This window comes from Patella vulgata, chromosome 1 (genome assembly GCF_932274485.2).
Source record: "Patella vulgata chromosome 1, xgPatVulg1.2, whole genome shotgun sequence".
NCBI lineage: Eukaryota > Metazoa > Mollusca > Gastropoda > Patellidae > Patella > Patella vulgata.
The window spans coordinates 42,829,805-42,852,400 of record NC_065879.2 but is presented as its reverse complement, the minus strand read 5'-3'; the positions used below and the strand labels follow the sequence as shown (position 1 = coordinate 42,852,400).

The 22,596-nt window shown below is 34.5% G+C and overlaps 1 protein-coding gene across 1 annotated transcript in view; it reads right to left on the bottom strand.

Moving 5' to 3' along the window:
• Positions 1-8,323, bottom strand: part of LOC126820615 (paired mesoderm homeobox protein 2) — a 30,133-nt gene extending 21,810 nt beyond the window's left edge. Inside the window, exon 1 of the mRNA XM_050548698.2 lies at positions 7,375-8,323. Coding sequence (XP_050404655.1) covers positions 7,375-7,669 — 295 coding nt within the window. The 5' untranslated portion in view covers positions 7,670-8,323. The remainder of the gene's footprint in view (positions 1-7,374) is intronic.
• Positions 8,324-22,596: the final 14,273 nt, after the last annotated feature.

Genomic DNA, 22,596 nt, shown 5'->3' with positions numbered 1-22,596 from the left:
GGCATTTAATAGACAATTTCATACAGATGACATTATAATTTTCGTCGTTTGAGTGTTCACAAGGTTCTAAAAACTAAAATAAGGGATATAACACTGGAAGTAATCTACAGAAACTGTTGAAATTTGACAGGCTTTTTCTTTAACTAATTCAAATAATGCATATAAATTCCATACAGATCGTATGATAAATTTTGTTGTTCGAACGTTCACAAGGTTCAACAAAGTAAAACAAGGGCCATAACTCTAGAAGTAATTGACGGAAATTGCTTAGATGCAAAGGCTTCTTCATTTCATTAATTTAAATGATGCATATGATTCCATGTGGGTGTATAAAGCGTTCGAAAGGTGCAACAAAGTGAAACAAGGGCCATAACTCTAGATGTAATTAACGAAAATTTGCTGAAACTCAATAGGCTTGTTCGTTTTACTAATTTAAACCATACATATAAATTTCATACAGATCGGATAATAACTTTTGTCGTAAGACATTCATAAGGTACAACAAAGTGAAACAGGGGCCATAACTCACGGCGTAATTAACGGAAATTGTTGAAATTCATTAGGCTTCTTCGTTTCACTAATTTAAATGGTGCATATAAATTTCATACAGATCGGTTGATAACTTTTGTCGTTAGAGCGTTCAAAATGTGCAACGAAGTAAAACAAGGGCCATAACTCAAGATGTAATTAACGGAAATTGCTGAAATTCAACAGGATTCTTTGTTTTACTAATTTAAATGATGCATATAAATTTCATACAGATCGGTTGATAACTTTTGTCGTTAGAGCTTTCAAAAGGTGCACACAAAGTGAAACAAGGGCCATAATTCCAGAAGTAATTAACGGAAGGTATTGAAATTAAATAGGCTTCTTCATCGCACTGGTGCAAACAACATATATCAATTTCAAAACAATCAGATGATAAATATAGTCTGTAGAGTGTTCACAAGAAATTGTGGACGATGGAAGGACCGACGGAGGGACGGACAGACGGACGGACCTACGGACCGACCGAAGGACAGACCGACAGACGAACGGACGGGGCCGACGGCAATATACGACCACATTTCCATGTAGGCGTATAAAAACATAATTTGATCCTGGAAAAAAGACTCGAGGTAAGGCAGAATTATGTTAGTTACATTCAGTACAACCCGAACCTTACCAAAGTATCGGCAATCCCAGCACATAACTTCTCAGAGCAAAAAGATTTGCAGGGACGACCGCTGAAAACCACGATTCATAATGAATCTTAAACCGTCCATCTAGGTGGCCCATGTATCTATATTCTCAAATCAAGAATAGAAACTGCTAAATTATTCTTTACTGACCGCTAATGCACCCTTAGTTTAAATTTAGATCACTTTGCCTTTCAATGTTATATAGCTGTTTACCATATGTGTAATTCTTTAAATGTGGAAATTACATGTCTGATAAAAGATATATTTAATAATTTATATATTTGAAATAAATGGAATGGGAGTAGGGGGAGGTCTAACTCAGTTGGTCGTCGACGACCGACCAGATCGTGACTATTATTACCGTGTGTTATCCAATCACGACTGTGCAAGGTCATGAATAACTGAACTCATGTCTAATAAATAACCACCGGCAGTTGGTAAAAATTTTTAACCGGATAAAATCCAGATTCATGCATTGCATGCTGCACAATTTCAGCGCGGATCGATTTTAGTGTCTATTTTCTTGACGTTTAGAAACAGGTTTCTTCACAGAATTTAAATCAGAGCCCCCCCCCCCCCAACACACACACACATACCACCCCCACCACCACCAAAAAAACCCAAAACAAGTAGTGTTTTCAATTTTTGTCAATTTGTTGAATTTTCAACCTTCGTTAAAGCAGTTTTGAATTTTTGTCAGTTGGTCTATACTAGAATATGATTTCAAAACATACAGGAATAATGATAAAAGTTATCTAGGTATCTATAAAAAAAATGTAAACACATTTACTTGTAGACGAAGCCAAGTACCGAAATAGTGGATATTATAGTATACTAGTTTCACATTACCAATAGTGAAATGTACACCATGAGTTCTAATCGTTATATGATTGAATCAACATGTTTGTCTGTCGCTAATTCTTACTGACTTACTTCATTTATCTAATATCATTGAATTAACACATTTTTATACACACATGTCTTCATTATAGTTTAATACTTGAATTCCCGTCAATAATATAATGGTATATCTTTGTGTTCGCTATTTTGCATCTGGGGGTTGTTTTAGATATACTTCACTCAAAGAAAACCAGTATAATTCGAAAAATATAACTGGCGTGTTCAATATATATTTACAACATATAACAGATCTTGCATCTATTTTAATGTAAAGACTAAATACATAATAACAACAGTCTTTGCACTTTGCACAACGACGCATTATTAAAAAGACAGCAGAATAATTATTACTTTATTAACAAGAGGTAACGCTGGCGAAGATTACGGTATTAATTCAATAGAAAATCAATGTATAAATCTCTAATATTTCCATGGAATCTAGAAATTGACATAAATGAGTCGCAACGCATAGGCCTATAATAATGTAATTTGAATGTATATAAACTGATTTACATTCAATCGTTTCTGTTTTACTGTACTTTCTAATCAGTTATGTTTGACGAAATACGCCAGAAGTCTCAATCGAATGGCGGTCTCTAGCGTCTGGTTATTCCAGTCTACACCGATAGTATTTATTGCACATGCTCTCCAGATAAGAATATGGCGTCACAGTTTGACATGACGTGCGGAATATGTCTAGCCCCGTTCTTCGAGTCCCTTGTTACAAATGGCGCTGAAAAACATTATGGAACACGATCGTGTACCAGTGGTAAAATGTTTATTTTGTTTTAAATATTGGATATCAGAAGCCCATCTTTTTCCGGTAAGATCACAACATCAGTGTTGATTTAAATTGACAAATGATTAGTGTTTTTAATGTCGAAAAGTTTGGATGATACTGAGTTAAGGACTTAGATACTTTAAATGGCCGTAAGTTAAAGGCACGATATTCCAGAATATATAAGGCAAATATAAACATTAAAATCATACATAAATACAAGAAAGCAGTCTTATTAAAAAGCACATCGGTTGTAAAGACAGAAGAATAATCGTTAGTATTATATCTGCCTAATAAAGATCAAAAGAAACAAATATGTAGATCTATTGTTTGTGTATCCGAACTAATTGTTTCTGTGTATTGTCTTAAACTCTACATTTCACACTTATTGTGGTATGAATGGGGCTTTAACAGTCTCTTTCGCGCTCAATATTTATAAAGACATAATATGCGCTAAATGTCAGATGCGAATTTTCAAATTATGAGATTTAATATTTGATATTTCAAGAATTCAGCCGACCAATGAGGCGTGATATTTTTTTGTTTATATAAGTTTACGGAAGTATAGGATTTGTATTTTATCCTCAATGGATCACCATAATCCACTTACACTAATGTTATGAAATAAATTTCCGGAAAATGGCTTTAAAAACACTTAATTTGAAACATATTTAACAGGATGAAATACAAGTTTTGGTCATTACTAAATTGTTCAGAGCAAAGAAATTTAATAAATGTTTTAAGAAGATTTACTATCTTACTTTAAGAGCATTTTTTCATTAACTCTCTTACTTTAAGAGCAATTTTTCATTAACTCTCTTATTTTTAGAGTATTTTATTCAATAATTATACTTTTATATCCACTTTATGCTTTTTGTACTTTAAAAAAGATACGTAAATGCTTTTAAAGGGTAATCATAATCCATTTTTTTATATAGAAAACATGCTTTTGAAATATTAACTACATGTAATTAAAATATGGCCGAAAATTGTAAAATTGAAAGACTGTGCCTATTCTATGTATATTTACCATTTGAAACATCGTGTTCGAAATGCTGGAGTCGCCTGTCCAACCTTGTAGGGTTTCCCCGGCTCCTCCAGTTTCCTCCCACTGCTAAAGACCCCTACGCGCAAGCGAATTATTAAAATAAAATTGAAAGATGTGTTAGTCCCGAAATTTGTGTCGAGTGGAAGTTTTACCTATTTTTAAATTTGTATCAAGCCAGTTAAAATTGGCTTTACATGGATTATTCGTGAGAAAATTTTACATTAAAGGACGGCGGTTTATTAAATTCGCTCGCAGTATGTAGTCCTTGACAACCAGTAGGTTACTAATGAGCGATTAAGCAGAGTTTAGATAACGAACTTAACTCCCTTGAGACCCATCAATAGAGTTTATAAGCCATTTACATTTTTGATCCCGTATCCCTTAAATGAAACGAAACAAAATTTATCTGAGAATAAGCTTTCTCGTTTTACCTCCCGGCGTGGAAACGAAAAACTGTAAAGTTTATCGTGGTTGTTTTACGCGTTTAAGAAACGATAGCGGAGCGGTTTATTGCTGATATTGATAAGAACAGCAATTAAATACAGGCTATAAATTCTATATAATTATAAAATGCTTCAAATCTAAAAATATGATCAAATACCTCTTTTTTTTTTAATCGTAGAAATTTCTAATAGAAATATTCAATGTTTGTAATTCTCTAGTTTTGGATCTATAAAATATGCAGGTTTCACATGTTCTAAATTCTGAGAATACAAATTCTGGTATTTGAAGAGGACGAGAATGGCGTCAGGGGTACCAACATGCACTATTTCATCAGTTTAAGAAGTAAAGAAATAAATAATTCAGCTACAGTTCAAACTCATATCTAATTACATATGAGTTATCTAAATAGTTGGAGATTACATTAATGTATTACATGAATAATAAAGTAAATAAGAGGAAAGGGTGGCGTTGAATATTTTCTAAGTTAACATAAAAGAATATTAAATCAAACCATAAATATTATAAATTTTTCCTAATAGTATTTTTCATTTATCTACATTAAAATTTCAATATTTTAATAGGTTTCGGGTGGTACATTGCGGTTTATATATGAAATAACGGCTGATATGAAATATAATATCTTAGTTTTTCATAAGTATTTTAAAATAAGCTATCAAACAAAATAAAATAGAAAAAATATGCTTGATAAATTGTTCAAAATTTTTTATAGATAAGATTTCTTTTAAAAGCAAACATTTTCATGTCAAAGAAATGTAGCGTTTTATCCGAGGAATCTTGTCGTGAAATGAAAACTGTCGCGCCAAAGTTAGGGCCTGCAGTTTTCAAAGAGGTCGAAAATGTCTTTGATAAGAGAGAATGTATAACGATAATAGTCGACTGATTGTAGTTTTAATTAAAGTTTACTTTTAGCAAGGCTATCATATTACCATCTAAAATCTTATCATTATTTCCCTACAGAGATATACAAACATAAACGACCAGGAGCAAAAAGTTCGTTAAGTTTTGTTTGGCTATAATCCGTTGTAAAGTCGTATTCCAGCCCTGAAATAACTAACTGTGCGAATTTTAAAATTATTTAGTTATCGAGATATCATTGTCGGTATAAAAAAAAATGCAAATCATCCTTATTTCTTTTAAAAAAAGTTTTGTTTGGCTATAATCCGTTGTAAAGTCGTATTCCAGCCCTGAAATAACTAACTGTGCGAATTTTAAAATTATTTAGTTATCGAGATATCATTGTCGGTATAAAAAAAAATGCAAATCATCCTTATTTCTTTTAAAAAAAAGGGACTCAAAATTGAAAATACAACCAGAAAGTTCGTTGCCCATTAATACAATTTCAGCACAAAGTAGAGTAATAAACTCGTTAATGAAGTAAATAAGTCGTGCATTTCATGAGAAAATAAGAATATTATGATATAATATTTATTTTTAAAGATGTCATAAAAAAGCATTTCATGAGAAAATAAGAATATTATGATATAATATTTATTTTTAAAGATGTCATAAAACAGTGCTTTATACAGTAATATTACATTTTTAGAAAAGGTTTTTTCCAATTTTTACAAATTTAATAAAAGGTTTGAATCATAGAGTGCACATTTTCAATCTATATATGTCCGTGGATTGAATGAAATAATGTTTTGATTTATACATATTATTATTAAATTTATGTTATTAGTACTTATCAAGTACTTATAAATTTGATGTACGAGCTCTACGTCCAATGTTTTATATGAAGAAGCGATGTTTTGTACGTTAAAAAGTATCAAAATTAGTCATTAATGTTAGCTTTTATACAGACCTACAAACCACACTTATAATGAGTTCTTTAATATGGAGCACGTGTTTACCATTGAATTTAAACTGTGTTTACTTGATTCACATGTTTAAATAAATACATAGACACGTGTTGAACACTATTTACTTACATCTTCATCAAAAACACAGTGTTACAACTATGTCTCGTAATTACTTTATAATAATGTACAAAAAACAAGGCGAAATAACGGCACTCTGACGTAGACCTTCACCAAAATGTCAATTTATACAAAATGGTAACTATAGGGAGATTTAAGGGTACCATGGCGTACCCTCAAAATGATAATCCATAGAAATTATTAATGAAAGAGAAATGAAAGACGAATGAAACAAAATGAAATGGTGTTTAACGTCCTACTGTTCTGCTCCGACTGGAAGACTAATGAACTAATTAAATGGTGTACAAGAAATATGTTTAATATAAATTTTCATTATACTATTAAACACAAATAGGAAAACACACTTAGGTTGTACTAAATAACTAATAATATACCTAAGGAATGAAAAAATGAAGGTAATCTAGTGTACAATTAAAAACGCTAGAAGGCAGGTGTGTTATGATAAATATTTTCCGATCATTCCATTGCAATTTTCTTTTTATGTGTGATAAGTATTCAATAAAAACTGAGTTGCGTGATGAGATGGAATAGCTGGGGGCATCGTGCTGTGATAGTAAATGGTATAACGTACCGGGTTGTGTTATTCTGTTTGTGGGTATAAGAAAATAAAAGTATGTAGATCTACATTTTCTGTCAATTATCGATAAACAAGGTCTCCCAATCCAAAAAATTGAGAAAAAAATCACAAATCGATCAATTAATCGCAATAGGTCTACTTTGTACATCAGAAGTCACTTTGAGAAACTTCAATATGATTTATCGCTTCGAAATATTTAATTGAAAAAATATACTGTAAACAACTACAAACTTTGAAAGTTTATTCCGTCTGTAGTTTCTTTCATATAGTCTTATCTTGATCATTATCAGTATTTTTATACCTAACTCTAACCTAAACCTAATTAAATATTGAATAACGCCCACATTTGATGACAGAACCGTAATAGTGCATTTATCCGACAACATCTTGAATTGTGCCTTCAATCCGGCATAGTTCAATTTCATTTCCGAGGCATCATTTCTCTGGAAATTTTGGATAAAATAAAAACACGTGGAGAAACTTACTGTTATTAGAGTTGTGTCTGTCACCATGGAGATCATCACTGGAACCAGTACCACCATTTGGAGAATATTTATCAACATGGAGGGGTGGGGAGCACGTGGGAGAGTGTTCTAGGGCGTGTCTAGGGTCTGTATTAGCAAACATTGCACAATTCTCATTAGGAATTTCTTCCAAGTCCAATATATGATTCACCGAAAAGTTGGCTTTGTTATGTTGTAAAGCTGCATGATAAGCATGCACTTTTTCATAATTACTTGCAAATTGATGCTCAGCGGCGATTGCATAGCTACTCATCATGGCAGAGTTTTAGAATTATAGCAAAGTATTTTATATATATAAAGTTGTTTCTTCTTTTAAAACCACGACATACGTTTATTAAATGTAAACAAACTAGTTCTTCATTAAGACTCGTAAGTAGCTCCAAAAGTAATTGAAGACGGTGATAACGTTTCCTTAAATAATTAGATTTGACACGGATTCATTCAAGTTAAAATGGTTCTCAGATTAGTGACACTTTCTTAACCAGTTTGTAATCAAAGTATTAATTACGTTGTTGATAATTCAATTGTCTCTTTCACTTCTTGTATTTAATTATAACAATTATAGCTGACCCACTCGTTCACGATAGCTTCATCTTTTTACATCCAATATCAGAGCCAATTATCCTAATGTATGTTGCTGGGATTTCTGATCAACTTGGAATCTTGAGTTACTGACTGTGTAGGCAGAGACCTTGGTATACTAGATATGCGATATATAATGATAAACAAAACAATATGGTCTGAACGTGATGTTCGGCGACTAAGACTTCTCTTCAGTACCAACTCGCAAACAAGACGGGTACAATACTCTACGTCCAGACGAATTGCCAAGTTAATGGAGTATTTTGCTTAACAGTTCCGATAAAACACACAATCCAGTCCAGAATTCATTATAATAAACTCGAAACCAACATACACTGTATTAGACGGGAATCCGATACTAGAACTTACCCGCTTTTTTACCATGTGATGCCAAATTCCATGAGTGACAGGCGCCAAACTGGAACCAGCCAATAAGAATCGAGAAGACGGTAGACTTGACCAATAGAATGAGCCGAAGGGTGGAGATAAATGCCAAGAGAGTTTTGTAATGGGATTTAGGGATTTCTAGTGTACTCAGCTAACACTATCTGGTGCCAAACGGGGGATTAAAAGAATTCTGGTTCGAATGTATATCAATTTCATGATAAAGAACAAAAATATAAGAGGAATATTATGTGAGAAAAATTTCATGGAATCTTTTCACGCACCATCTTGAAAAATAATAATGTCAAAGAAAATGGTGTTTGATAAAGATAAGAATGGTATAAATACTCAAATTTTCAGAGATATATTCGCTTTGGAGTAATATTAATATTGCTTTTTTTCTTTTTTCATTAGCAAACATTACGAAATGTAGGCCTGTCCAAGTCTTTAATACATATAATCATATTCTATATCGCCAGCAGCATAAATGTTCTTCCCTGGCTTTTTTGAAGGAAGATTCCTGTAGCCTATTTCATTCATAAGTAAAGTGAGTTATGCAGACTACAGAAACTGAAAAATCATCTTGACCTTCCCCAAGAACACGTCGAGCGAAGCAAAATATATTATTGGCAAATGAAAAATAAATTCTATGGTAAATTCTACATTTACAAGGAAGCAAAGAAAGCTTCAAAAAATTTCTGGAACCGAGTAAATATGTATAAGACCCGTTTGAATAATTACAAAATTATTCCGGACAACCATTCGACCATCACCACAACGGCAGTTTTGAAGATAGCAATTACTGGAAAGAGAAGAATTTATTTTGATATTATTTTTTTTTTCATACGGCATATGGAAAGTTTCATGTCACTAATAAATTATTCTTCCTGGTTATAATTCGGTTATTAATTTAAGGAGTTTACATCTGATTGTTATTCAGGGTCTGTCACACTCGTGCCACGTGCTGGTAACTTTTCTTAATGGGATGGGACTATTTACATAATTGGTTATTTTATCAACTTGGAAAATCTTTAGCATTCTTTTAAGCAATGATCCGCAGCATATACCATCAAATTTGTCAAAGTTTTTTTTTAAAATAAGGCGATCTGAAGACCATATATTTTGTTTGGTCGTATTTTAAAATGGACTGAAATAGAATCATGAATTTAAACATGTTACAATAAGTAACAATTAAAATCAATGCTACATATAAGCGTGTCAGTGATAATCCATACCGGACCACAGCTGGTGTCATTAAACATTTGTGTAATTTCTATCTATACATTTAGGTTACCAATATCTTCCCTTCTCGAATTGGATTGTGTGGAGGCAGACTATCTCGGTACCCACAAATTGTAGTTCGTCTATTTATAACAATTCTGTCTCTGTCTTTTTTCCCCCCTTTTGCATGCCCATTTTTGTTGATTTTTTGGTCTAGAATGGACGAAGGGGGTTTGAATTAACATTTTCTGCCCTGTTCCGGTAAATATTTATGATTTTGAGGCGGAAGAACAACAGAGTTATCAGGTTGGTTACGGTGGTATATAAGGCAACTAGTTACATGTTTTAGTATGCTTCTTCAAGTTTGTGTATCTCAAAATTTTGGTAGTCAGCCACATACAAATTTTAGTACAAAGATATGACCATTTGTTCCTCTGTCTGTAGTGAAAAGGATTCAGCCCAACGAAAATTTGTGGAAAAGTTGGAGGTGGGCAAAGAGGCCAGAATTAACATAGAAGTCAGTGGGGAAATTAATTTCATACTGTAGACATCTAGACCTACCTTACATAAGGTAAAATAATTTGTATTTTGTTCGTATTGTTATTAACCTGTGCAGGAGTCGGTTGATCTTGCGCCGAAGATTGTCTATTTGAAATGAAAATAACAGCGAAGACATGGCATGTGTAGATAATGGGCAATTACAGCGGACACATAACTTTACATGAGTTATGATCAACGTCCAAAAACTGGTGATAACAAGTGGCGCATTCTGCCAGAGAGTTAATTAGCGAGGAAGCGAATTTTGACAGACTTCTGCTTTACATGTGTGTTTGGCTCCAGTTTGACTACCAGGCCCACGAGAGGCTTTGTACAGACGCTCATTGCCATCAAATGAGAAAAGCTAACGAAATAGAAGAGCGAACTTTTTTCCAGACTACATAGATTAAATATTTAAACCAGTTGTTGTAAGATTTCATCAACAAATAACGACATGTTGGTCCTCCCTGTCGCGACAACCGTAACTTCCGGTCATGCAGGTTGGTAACGTGACGATAAAAAGAAACAATTTCTGCGGATAAGATAAATTGAGTTACGGGGAAGCGCATGGTTACATAATCATGCTCAATATTTGGGTTATAAATAACGAAAAGGGGTCGCGAAAATAATGATCGAGTCACCTCGACTATTAGACAAATATAAACATGATATTCGGAAGTAAAGCCCACGTCTGCAAGAACTTGTAAACGAGGCTCATTAATCTAGACTCCCCTCTTCTGTCGACAAGGCAATCAGTGTTCTTCGGTTAATTACAGAGTCGTTTTACACATTTCCACTTGGATGGGCATCATTATATAAACATTTATAATATTTTGACTAACAACATTGCTAAACGTTACGAAAATACAGCAATTACCTTTGTGGAAAAACTGTAGGAGATTTGGCTCATGAACAAGGTTTTACAAAGCTTTACAGACCCATGGAGTAATTAATGGTTTAAATATTAACAGAATGCTATGTTGATGATGAAGAAAAACAATAAGCGAATGTGACCAAAAATAATAATGCAAGCAATTGAAATGCATACAATGTTAAATATGGATAGAGAAAAGTTTAAGTCTCAAACTCTGTATTTAACTAAAATGACCAGACTAAAAATAATTTTCAAAATGCAGTGCAGCAAAACAAAATAATAAGCTCAAGAGAGTGGTATCGAGTGTTCTGAAAGGTAATCATATATTCTAACTCAGAAATAATGGGGCTGTAAGTTTGGACGTGGCTTATAGAAGCCAAACCTAACAAGGAGAGGGTAAATTCGCAGGAATGGTTACCCGTGGACGTGGAATCAAATGGTTTAATGTAAACAGAACAGAACATTTATAAGTCTTTTAACAATCGGTTGCCACATAAGTGCAAAAATACAGTACTAGATGCATATCTGCCTATCTAAAAATACATTTTAATGTTAGGGCAATGTTAAAAATAGACAATTATTTGCCATTAGGGGGTCACGGTGGCTAAGTGGGTAAGACGCTGGCTCGCTAGCCTGGAGGTCGGGTGTTCAATCCCTGCATTGGCGAGAAAGTTCATCCAGATTCGGATGGGACGAAAAAACGAGGTCACGGGTACATATTGGCGTGCACGTAAAAGATCCCTTGACAGTTGTAATTCGGTATAAGAGTAGGCCGTAGTGCCGCAGTCCGGGCAAAATTTCTCTCATAGCACACTGTATGGCTTATGCCCGTCTTCATTAGCCCAGTTCGGAGCAGAACATTAGGACGTTAAACCCCATTTCATTTCATTTAATTTGCCATTAGGTGGGAATAATAATGGTTTTCAGGATTAAGATATAGTGAACATATAACTGATTAACAGAAATTATACAATGATGAAATCAACACTCGCTGTCTATAATGATTAGCGTCGCTTAACCTCTAATCTGATCTAAGAGGGTTAACCTGCTAATCTGCTGCATCCTCACAGTCCTGGCACTGTGGGAATCATCTTGAGAAACCTATGAGATTAAAATGAAAGTGTAATTTTACTACTTCATATCCCAACCAAAACACACATTACAACCTGTTTAGAACTGGTAAAAGAAAAGTGTAATTATGGACAAGTTTGCTTTCAGAAGTGTTTCGTTGTACCGTAGATTCATGTTTGAAGCCCTCGTGGCTTCTCCTTCAAAACTTCACGGGGACATGAGATGGGTGCCTATAAATGTTCGCCAATTTGTTTGTGATGTTTGTGATGTTTTCGAAAGAAACTCTTATGTGTCTTTAGAAAAATGGTTCAATGATGTAACCCATGTTAGCGCTAAAGTCGGCCAAGAACACAATAAGCTCCGGTCATATCGTTTGTTCAAGTCTGCGTATGGACCCGAGAAATATGTAATGGACAATATTATTCCCCTCCCATCGCAGTGCTCTGTTGAAATTTAGATGCGGAGTAACTCCGCTCCGTCTAAAAACAGGGCGGTGTGAAGGAATCCCCATTGAGAACCGTCTTTGTTTTTATTGTACCCGTTAAAGTCGAAAATGAAGAAAATTGTCTTTTAGAATGCGAACTATATAAAAATGTTTTATTCATGCACCTTTCTACAAGTTGTGTGTCCAAACTTTTCGTCTTTTAGTAATTCTGATAAAGTGTCTTTTATATCCATGTTCGTGAATGGGTTCTTATTTTTAGCCTAGTATAGATTTTATTTTTAGAATTTCTGGGGGGTGGGGGGGGGGGGATTTGTATTTTACTTAGCTTATTTATTTGTTTCTATATAATATACATATCGTCTCTCATAATTCTTAATGAAAGCTCGAGTGGGATCCTGGCATATCACGAGACAAAATGACATATTAATTACATAATGCCAACGGACAAAATGACAACGTAAAATAATGTCACAAAATATCCCAATACTGATTATGGACATACTGTCACAGTGAGATAGTGTCACACAATATTGATTATGGACATAATGTCACAGTGATTTCTTTTCCTTTTTTTTCACTTTAATATACTAATGACTAACCCTATCTCGCTGATAATTAAAGAGCACATTAACGTGGATTAAGCCGTGGATTATTGTGTGAAAAAAGCAAAAGAGGATCACCAGCTATAAAGTGAAAAATAAAATTAAAATGTCCAATATTAAACATACATTATGCAAGAGCTAAATCTGCCTATTTCAGGTCTTTCTTTGGGCCTTAAATGTTATCAAAATTATTAATTAGACATTAATTAAGCTATCCAGGCCATAATCAACTCTAGATGGCAGCGCTAGCCTGCGATCTTTAGTGGATTGTAAGTCGATTTACTGCATAACTTTCCTTCTCGATTAAACGATTAAATGGATAATCGAGACTATGCTTTTTATCGTACTGACTTTAGTAATGATGACCGAGGCTTATGGGAATTTCAGTCGCTTAGTTCTCGGTTCATAGTGGATCAATTTGAATGAAATTTTCACCAAATTGCCTTTACATTATCTAGTTTTTAACTATTATAGCGAGAACTGCCAACTCGTTACCGAATCTCCCATAATGTATCTTTAATATTGTGATATTTCGTCCGGTGACTTTATTTCCCTGTGTTACTTTGTCCGTTGACATTATATTCTTTGGTATATTCAAATGTTTCTATGACATTTAATAATTGAAATACATATATACCAATTTCGGGGTTTATTTCGTTTCGGTAGCTCTAAACGCAAAATAAAACGGACCGAAACATTGGTATAATTTTAATTAAACTGAATATTGATAGGTTCCTATTTCATGTAATACAATTACTGTTTATTACTAAGCAACAGTTCGACCAGGATCATCTAATCTTTATCCAGAATATACAATTTAAAAAAGGGGATGGGGCATACATTTAAAGCGGAAGATTAGATAAAGAGCTGACAGTTCTCACTATAATAGTTAAAAATAGATAATGTAAAGGGGATATGCTGAAAATTTCAAAAAAATCCTCATTTTAATAAAACTGTAGCCTCGATTGTCAGTTTTACCGTTGTTTCGATAATAAACAACGCATCGATTATCCAATTTTACGGTCAATCACCAACGGCTGTTGAACCGCAGATCGGATTCAAATCTGTTGAAAATCGGACACATCAGATGTCATCGAGAGTTGATTATGGTCTTGTCATGTTAATAAATGTCTAATTAATAGTTTATATAACATTTAAGACCCAAAGAAAGACCCGCAATAGGCAGATTTAGCCCTTGCATAATGTATGTTTAAGTAAACACCAAAGAACAATTATTAGTTTATTAACAGTAAATTTATTCCATAGAATTGTGTCCCGTTTCTGGTACATTTATATATTTTGCCCAGAATTTACGACGTTTCGAAGTACACGTACATGTTTCTATTTTTTAAAGCTAGAAAATAAACATAGGTAAAAGCCGGCAAGTTTTTATTGACAGTTTAATCTGTTTCGTGCAATGATTATTTCCGTTTTATCTCTCCTTACATTGATTATATAAACTGATGTGGTTTATCAACTAAGGTTTTTATATATACGGGAATTCGAAATTCGAGAAAAAGAGCTATATTGACGAGAGGTTTCAAGCTTTAAATACTAATATAAACTGAATGTTATTTAATTGTAAAACTTAAAAAAAGGTTGAAATAGTGTTCATATAGATTGAATATTAGTTAATTATGAAAGTGGACTATCTGAAGGATAAATATACTGCGAACACAATATAATTTTGTTAAGTTGTTAACTTTATATATTTATATTCATTTTACAACGACATTAAATTAATAAATGTCGACCAGACTGATTCAAATTCAACTGCTAGCCTGGAGGTCGAGAATGATAATCCAGATTTTTCCGGCATGGTTACCCCTTGTCATTGATGCAGGACGGAGGGCCTGACAAGGACAGCTGTCTATTCGTTCGGATGGGACGAAAAACCGAGGTCCCGTGTACACATTGGCGTGCACGTAAAAGATCCCTTGACAGTTGGAATTCGATATAAGAGTAAGCCGTAGTGCCGCTGTCCGGACAAAATGTCCTTCATATAGCACACTGTATCGCGTAGGCCCGTCTTCATTAGCCCAATTCGGAGCAGGATAGTAGGATTAAACCCCATTTCATTTCATTTCATAATTCGTATATATACATACTGTATATACTGTTTATACAAATATATCATTAAAACAAAATTGTTAGTTTTAATTAGCTTTTGATTTAAGGCAACGGCGGTTTTTTGATCCCCACCTTTGATCATTACAGTATAAGATAATTTGTATTGTTATTATATATGTTATAGTAGTTCAAATTAAATTAGAAATCGTTCAATAATCATTACAATCATATTTATATATTTTTTTGTACCTTGTCATTTATTAATAAGATATATTAATAAATGGCGATTTTCAATTCATCCACTGTGTTGTTGTATTATGCGTGCTTTGATCAAACTGAGCAAGATACTGTGTTAGCATAAATTATATCGAAATATACCGAAGTATTATAGATTTTAAAAAATAGTAGAATTTTCACCGCGAATTTTAGAACGAGTTTATCAACGAATCTAGAGTGACAAGGAACCGCGCTCAGATTGGTCAGTAGCACACAACCTCTTCATACATCTTTATCTACCGTAACAAGATGCCGTAATCTTCAAATGACTGCCCACAGAGGGCCCCAATAGTCTTTAATTGGAACTGATAGCTCTTTGAGTAGGGCTATGGTCATTAGAAACATCATTTCATCGCGGCGGGGTTCTACTGGGGCGATTCTTATCTCTAAAATGGCTTTGGAAGAGTTACATCAAATGGTTGTGTGAGGATACCATGTGGGAAAGTTAAGGTATTACGACGAGTTCCCTCTATCTTTATTTTTATTACTTTTCATTATTGTTGATGCTAGCTGTTTGCTCAACTTGACTGTTGTGATAAGCTGGGCAGTGGGCACGTTATAAGAGACCTAATGTACTATTTTACTGAAGAATGCTTTAGGTACATGTATATTATCAAACTGTTATTGTATCGTGAATTTGTTAGTATATTATCTTCTCTCTAGTTCAGTAGGAGGGGGGTAAGTGAGATTAATTGAAGGATAACGTTTCTGGGGATTACTGAAATACTATACCCAATAAGTTATTGCATAATATCGTATAGCTAGCGTTGGGGGGGGGGGGGGGCATTTCCAAATAATGATTTATCGTATTTTTAAAAAAATGATCTGATCTTAAATTTATATTTTTGCTTTTTGTTTGTTATTTAGTTTTCTATTTTTGTTTTAAAATAATAACCATCGATGAATTTGATAAATAATATGTACAGTTAAAAGATTTATTAAATTTAGGCTAAAAGCGGAACTATCACCCCCGATTAAGAAAAAAAAAAATAAATAATTATGATAATTAACACAACACAGTTTATATGGAAATACGATCACTGGTTTTCATCTTCAACAACCTAACTTTTCCCATGCGATGTAGGGACAGTGACATTGTGCCCAGTGGATTTCATCTTAAATTAAACCAGTGATTGTATTTCCATATAAACTGTGTTGTGTTTTTTAATGTGTTCAATCGCTAAATGCCACTCAAGGATTAAATTATGATAATAACGATTATAGATCCACCCAAAGATTGAGATATTTTTTCACGGGCGTTCGTTAAAGCGTTGAAAGACTACTTACAAATCTGTACGACACGTAAATTGAAGATTAAAACATGTTTATCCTGGCGATGGCTTCACAAGTATGAAGTTAAAACACGTCAGATCGGGTTTTTTTAACAACTATCGAAGACCCACCAAAATGCTAGTGTCTTTTTATTTTGCGGTAAAAGATTACTGAATATAGTTACAGTACATAATACATTCTTATCAGTAATTATCGGAATATGTATCGAAATTTTAATTGTAAAATTATTTAGATTAATGAAATATAGCTACCCCCCGCCACCCCCCCCCCCCCTTGCATACACCAGAACAGGTGTATGAAGATATCTTTTTTAAAAAGATTTGGAGTGGAAATTTACTAAGAAGTAACTTCGTAAAATATTTTTTAGGGCTTTTTAAAAGGACATTTCTCATTTTTGATCATCAATTGAAACGTGGAATAAAAGACAGTTACTCTTGGGGGGAAATGGCGCCCCTTTCAACGTACAATTTGGTTACATACAAAATTCTATTTCTTACAACATTATGTACACACGATTGTGTTTTTCCTGTGTAACAATTTATGATCTACTCAACACACATGTTGATGACGTACCCCACAAGTATCACTCAACAGAATATGATGTAATATGAAGACCTCACCACGTGCGGTCTATGTTGGCAATCCAGAAAGCTAATGGCTTTCTCTGCATGATAAATTAGGGAAAATATATTCAAATGTTGGACTACTGTTGTAGTATGAAATAAATAATAAATCTACCACAAAACGACGCTTAAAGGCCCAATATCTTTCGTTTCTGGTATTTAACGTACGCTTCCACCTAAGATGATGTCACACATAAGACCCAATAGGCCAGATTGTTTATATATATATATATATATATATATATATATATATATATCAAAAGTAAAAATATGTACTATTTTAATGTTAAGAAGGTTGTTATTATGTAATAGAACTATCGAGTATTAAAAAGAGACTTCGTGAACAATGGACTCGCTTGTACGAAAAAGAGAACAGAATTGTTATTACATAAAATAAACAAATTTTACCAATTTTCGAACAATATTGCAATATTGTTCCTTAGTGTTAACCAATGTGTCTGTCGTCGCTATCTCAGATTCTCAGTGCTTGCATTACATGCAGGCGTACATCATCTTGTAGGTGGACTATATTATAGTGGCGGTTTAATATGTTAAAATTAGTAGATTATATACCGAGCCTCCCTTGTAGTATTCTGTATATGGGAAATCCATTCTTGTGGTTAGAATATACATTCCGACCAAGGATTGTGCTGTTAGAGGAAATACATCTTTTAAAAAATTATAGTGACTAATATGTATGCAGGAGTGGGACATACAGTTCATCTATTGTTTTTAGTTTTAGTTGTCATGGGAATTTACATTATTCGCCAAATCCTGCTTCACCTTTTAATTATTTGAAACGAATAAAACATTAATGTTTGTCTCTATTTGTTATGTCTTCATTAAAAAAATAAACCAGATAAATTTTATTTTCACCCTCTTATTTACCGTTTCGTTATTCCAATATCTATCCATTAGTTACTGAAATGTGGCATAAATTGATAGTGGAATCTTTGAGGTTCAGGAATGAATTTCATCAGATCTTTGTTTTGTCTACTGCTTGCCGCTCAATTAATTTCTACAAATTCTGGTCGAGTTAAAAACGACACTAAAACTCTTTTGTTTTAGATAGTGAGTGTCTAATCTCGAGGCAGTTAAAACAGAATTGATATTGATAGCAAGCTGATTGGTTGACTTTAAGAATTGCTGTAAAACTTTTGGCGGCATGAATTGCATGTGTATGGCAGGGGAGAATGACGAATGAAGGACTATAATGCCCAGCCACCATAACGGTAGTAAATATTTGGCAATACTAACGCAGACTGACGAATATTAACACTAATGGTTAACGACGTTGATTCATCGTCATCACTACACAAAACCGACAGTTTATTTGTCATTTTCGCCTTACGGTCAGAATTCCAGGTCGATTTTTTCATATAACCCTCTAGGGGAATTCCCCTACCCTCATCAGGAACGCAGCAGGAATTCGATAATTTTCAGAAACATCAAAAAATGTTTTTGTCTGGGAAAGTAATGTGGCACCGCCCCCTATGATTACAGTATAAGATCATGCAGTTTATCCTCTGCTTGCAGGCTAAAAATAAAGTTAAATTATGATAATAAAAATATATATGTTCAGTAAGAAATAATAAACAAAGATAAAAAAAAAACACAAAGAGAACACCGTTTGATTCTTTTCCCATTAGTTTTTTCTTTCTTTTTGAATTTAATTTCAACAACACTATGTTTGAAGTCAAAATTGTTTGTTTACACGTTGGCGGGCACGTAAAAGAATCCTTGACAGTTGGTATATTCCACCCGATCCGCCTATTATTAGCCTGCTAATAGTAGAAAGTTGTTAGTCATTTTTAGATGCTCGTAGCAGCGCTAAGGGTGCCTCTGCGCCTCTGGGGGTAAATTGTTAGCCGCTACAGTAACAACTAACAAGGGCAGCCTTTGTTATCTACTATTAGCAACCAACAAAGGCTGTAATAGTTAGTAGACCTATCCGCTATTAGCTTATTTATAAATCATTATTTTCTCGATCTCCGATAAATGGGAATAAAAGATAGAATTTGTATAGACTGCCTTCTTATGACGACCCGAACAATCTTCCAAGTTAGAACAAATCTTTCAAAAAACTTTGGCCTAAAATATATAGCCTACCGCCCGTCGATCCTCGCCACTGTATGTTACCGGGGGATCGAACCCGTAGCGTTGAACCTGGGTGTAGATTAGTCTATAGCGTAAAAGACTATGGAGTGCAGTAATTAATAAATTGTTTTAATAGCATTCGGTAATTGAACTGGAATATACAGGTCACACTAAAAGATTATATGCAACACAAATACCGTACTGCTTATTATTAGGCTGGAGGGGGGTCTGGAGTTTGCTCCCGGTGTGAATCCGTCGTGATTTTTAGGCAAAGTTTACCCTTGTCAGTAGGACAGGGCGGAGTGCCTCAAGGAAAAGCTATATAGTCGTCCAGATGGGACAGAAAGGAGGTCCCGCGTACACGTAGAGGAATCCTTCAGTTTTGAATCGAAATAAGAGTACGCCGTACCCAGTACCGCCGAAAACCGCCCCCCCCCCTCACCCCAATAGCATACTGCATGCTGCATTGGGTCTATATGATGTTATTGTTAAATCCCATTTCATTTCTCCATGAACGGGAATCTTCGTTCCCTGCATTGGCCAAGAATTTCATCGGGTTTATTCGACATGGTTTCCCCTTAATTGTCAGTGGTGCAAGACGGAAGGCCTGACAAGAACAGAACTTGTCTAGTCGTTCGTGTATACATTGGCATGCACGTTAAAGATCCCTTGGCAGTTGGAATTCGATATAAGAGTAGGCCTAGGCCATATTTCCACTGCCCGGGCAATATTTTCCTTCATAGCACACTGTATGGCGTATGCCCGTCTTCATTAGCCCAGTCGGGGCCGAACAGTAGGACATTAAACCCCAATCATTTCATTTCATGAACGGAAATCGTCTTCAAGAATCGCATTGTGAGTTACTAGGGTTACGCTGTCTCTCGAACTACTTTCCTGCGCTCTTTTGGACAAGGTCAACAAGGCGGGAAAGAGCGCCATATTAATACTTAAAACTTAGAAAATCCAAAATACGAGGTACCGGTATCTTACTTTATTTTATAAAAGATCAGACTTAAACAGGGGATAAAACCCATCCAAAGACTGGGCTTTAATAGTTAGAGAGACAGAGAGAGACTCGGACTCGGGACAGAGAGATGCCAGATGGCAGATGGGGATTAAGTCTAACTAAGATTAGCTAAACTAACTTAGTCTCTAAGTCTAATTCAATATCATCCACCAAAGTCTTACTCGTTGAAAACACGAATTATTTGTCAATTCAAATCAACATTGATGTTGTGATCTTACCGGGAAAAGGTAAGCTTCTGATAACCAATATTTAAAATAAAATAAATATTTTACCATTGCATTGGTACACGAATCGTGTACGGTGCCATAGTACGTTTGATTGTCATTTGTAACAAAGGACCGAGGCTAGACATATTCCACAACTGAATACTCATATCAAACGGTGACGCCATGAGAGCATGCGCAATAGACTGAAATAACCAGATACTAGAAATAGCGATTCGGTTGAGACTCATGCCATATTTCGCTGGAGATAACTGATTTGAAATTAGAGTCAAAACGGAAACAATTGAATGTAAATCAGTTTATTTATATACAATCAGATTACATTATTATTTGTTGCGACCCATTTGGGTCAATTTCTAGGTCCCAAACATTAGCGATTTACTTGATTTAGCTCCTTTAAAGTCCACTCGTCTCGACCACTTGACACAAACCATTAAACTAGGCCTAAATCATTTTGGGACTAATAGGCCTATTGTTAAATTCACTTGACAGTCGACCCATGCACGCCGTGTTAGGCTCAAATGACAGATTTTGTGAGATAGTGCTAAACAATATTCCTACTGCCATCAAGATCAAGCACTATTAGTATTTGGCCGTACTAGGTTTGAAGCCTACTTGTACTTGTAGCCTAAACTACTAAACTAGGCCTATGTTAACTATGTAGACCTACTGGTACTAATGCCATTTCTGATGATATGGATTTTGATGATATGAATTTTGATGATATGAATTTTGAAGATATTAATATGATGATGAAACAAAATGAAATGAAATGCTGAAATGGGGTTTAACATCCTACTTTTCTGCTCTTTCTGGGCTAATGAAGAAGGCATACACTATCGTCTATCAATATGTTATGATGAGGCAAATTTTGGACAGAGTGACACTAATGTAGCCTACGTAAGCTTACTCTTTTTTGGAATTCTGTCTGTAGGGTTCTTTTAGTTCTATGTGCAGGACGCATTTTTCTTTCCATCCAAGCAACTAGGCACTGTTCCATGCAAAATTCAACCAGAAACATTATAGCCTGTTTTTGTGGTTTAACAAATTCCAATGGCAAAGCATATACTGATCTATAAAAGCATTTATAATGCGACTCTAGGCTGGGCCTTTCTATTCATGCTAATTAGCGAACTGAACAGCAAGTCATATGTATGTGTGCAGCATATGCAGGGGGGGGCGTACTTATTCTTTTTAGAACACCTGATAGCACTTTTTGTTCACATTACCTGGTACCGTACGGTAATATATAATTAATGTTTTTCTTTCGTATTGTCAAAGAATAATCTGAATCGACCTATAGAATTAAAAGTGTACTCATAATAAAGTTTCAGTCGATAACTAAACAGTCCTTTGCTTGCTTCGGGTGTTAAGAAACATTATTAAAATTTCATTTCATTTTACAGAGGATGTAGGCCTAGCTCAGAGTTCAGAATAGATCACACTTCCTCTCAACAATAACTGATAAATGAGTATATCAATCCAAATGGTTATGCCTATTGTAGCTATTGAACATTGTACTGTATCCCTGACCTCCCCTGCAAGCGCTGTATCATAAAGTCTGTCATTGAGTCGAGTCAGTCGACAGGCGTGGTTTCGAATCCCCGGTTGTACGTGACAAGGAGTAGGGTTGCCTGTCCAACCTCGTGGGTTTTCTCCGGGTCCTCCGTTTTCCTCCCACTGCTAAAGACCCCTAAGCGCATGCGAATTATTGAAATAAAATTAAACCATTTGTTAGTAACGAAATGACCTAGTTTGTGTCGAGTGGACGTTAAACCCCATTTCTCTCTCCCCTGACCTCCCGAATATGATGTAAATAAACCAATGCCAGTGGATGGTGTATCAGAATTCATGAAT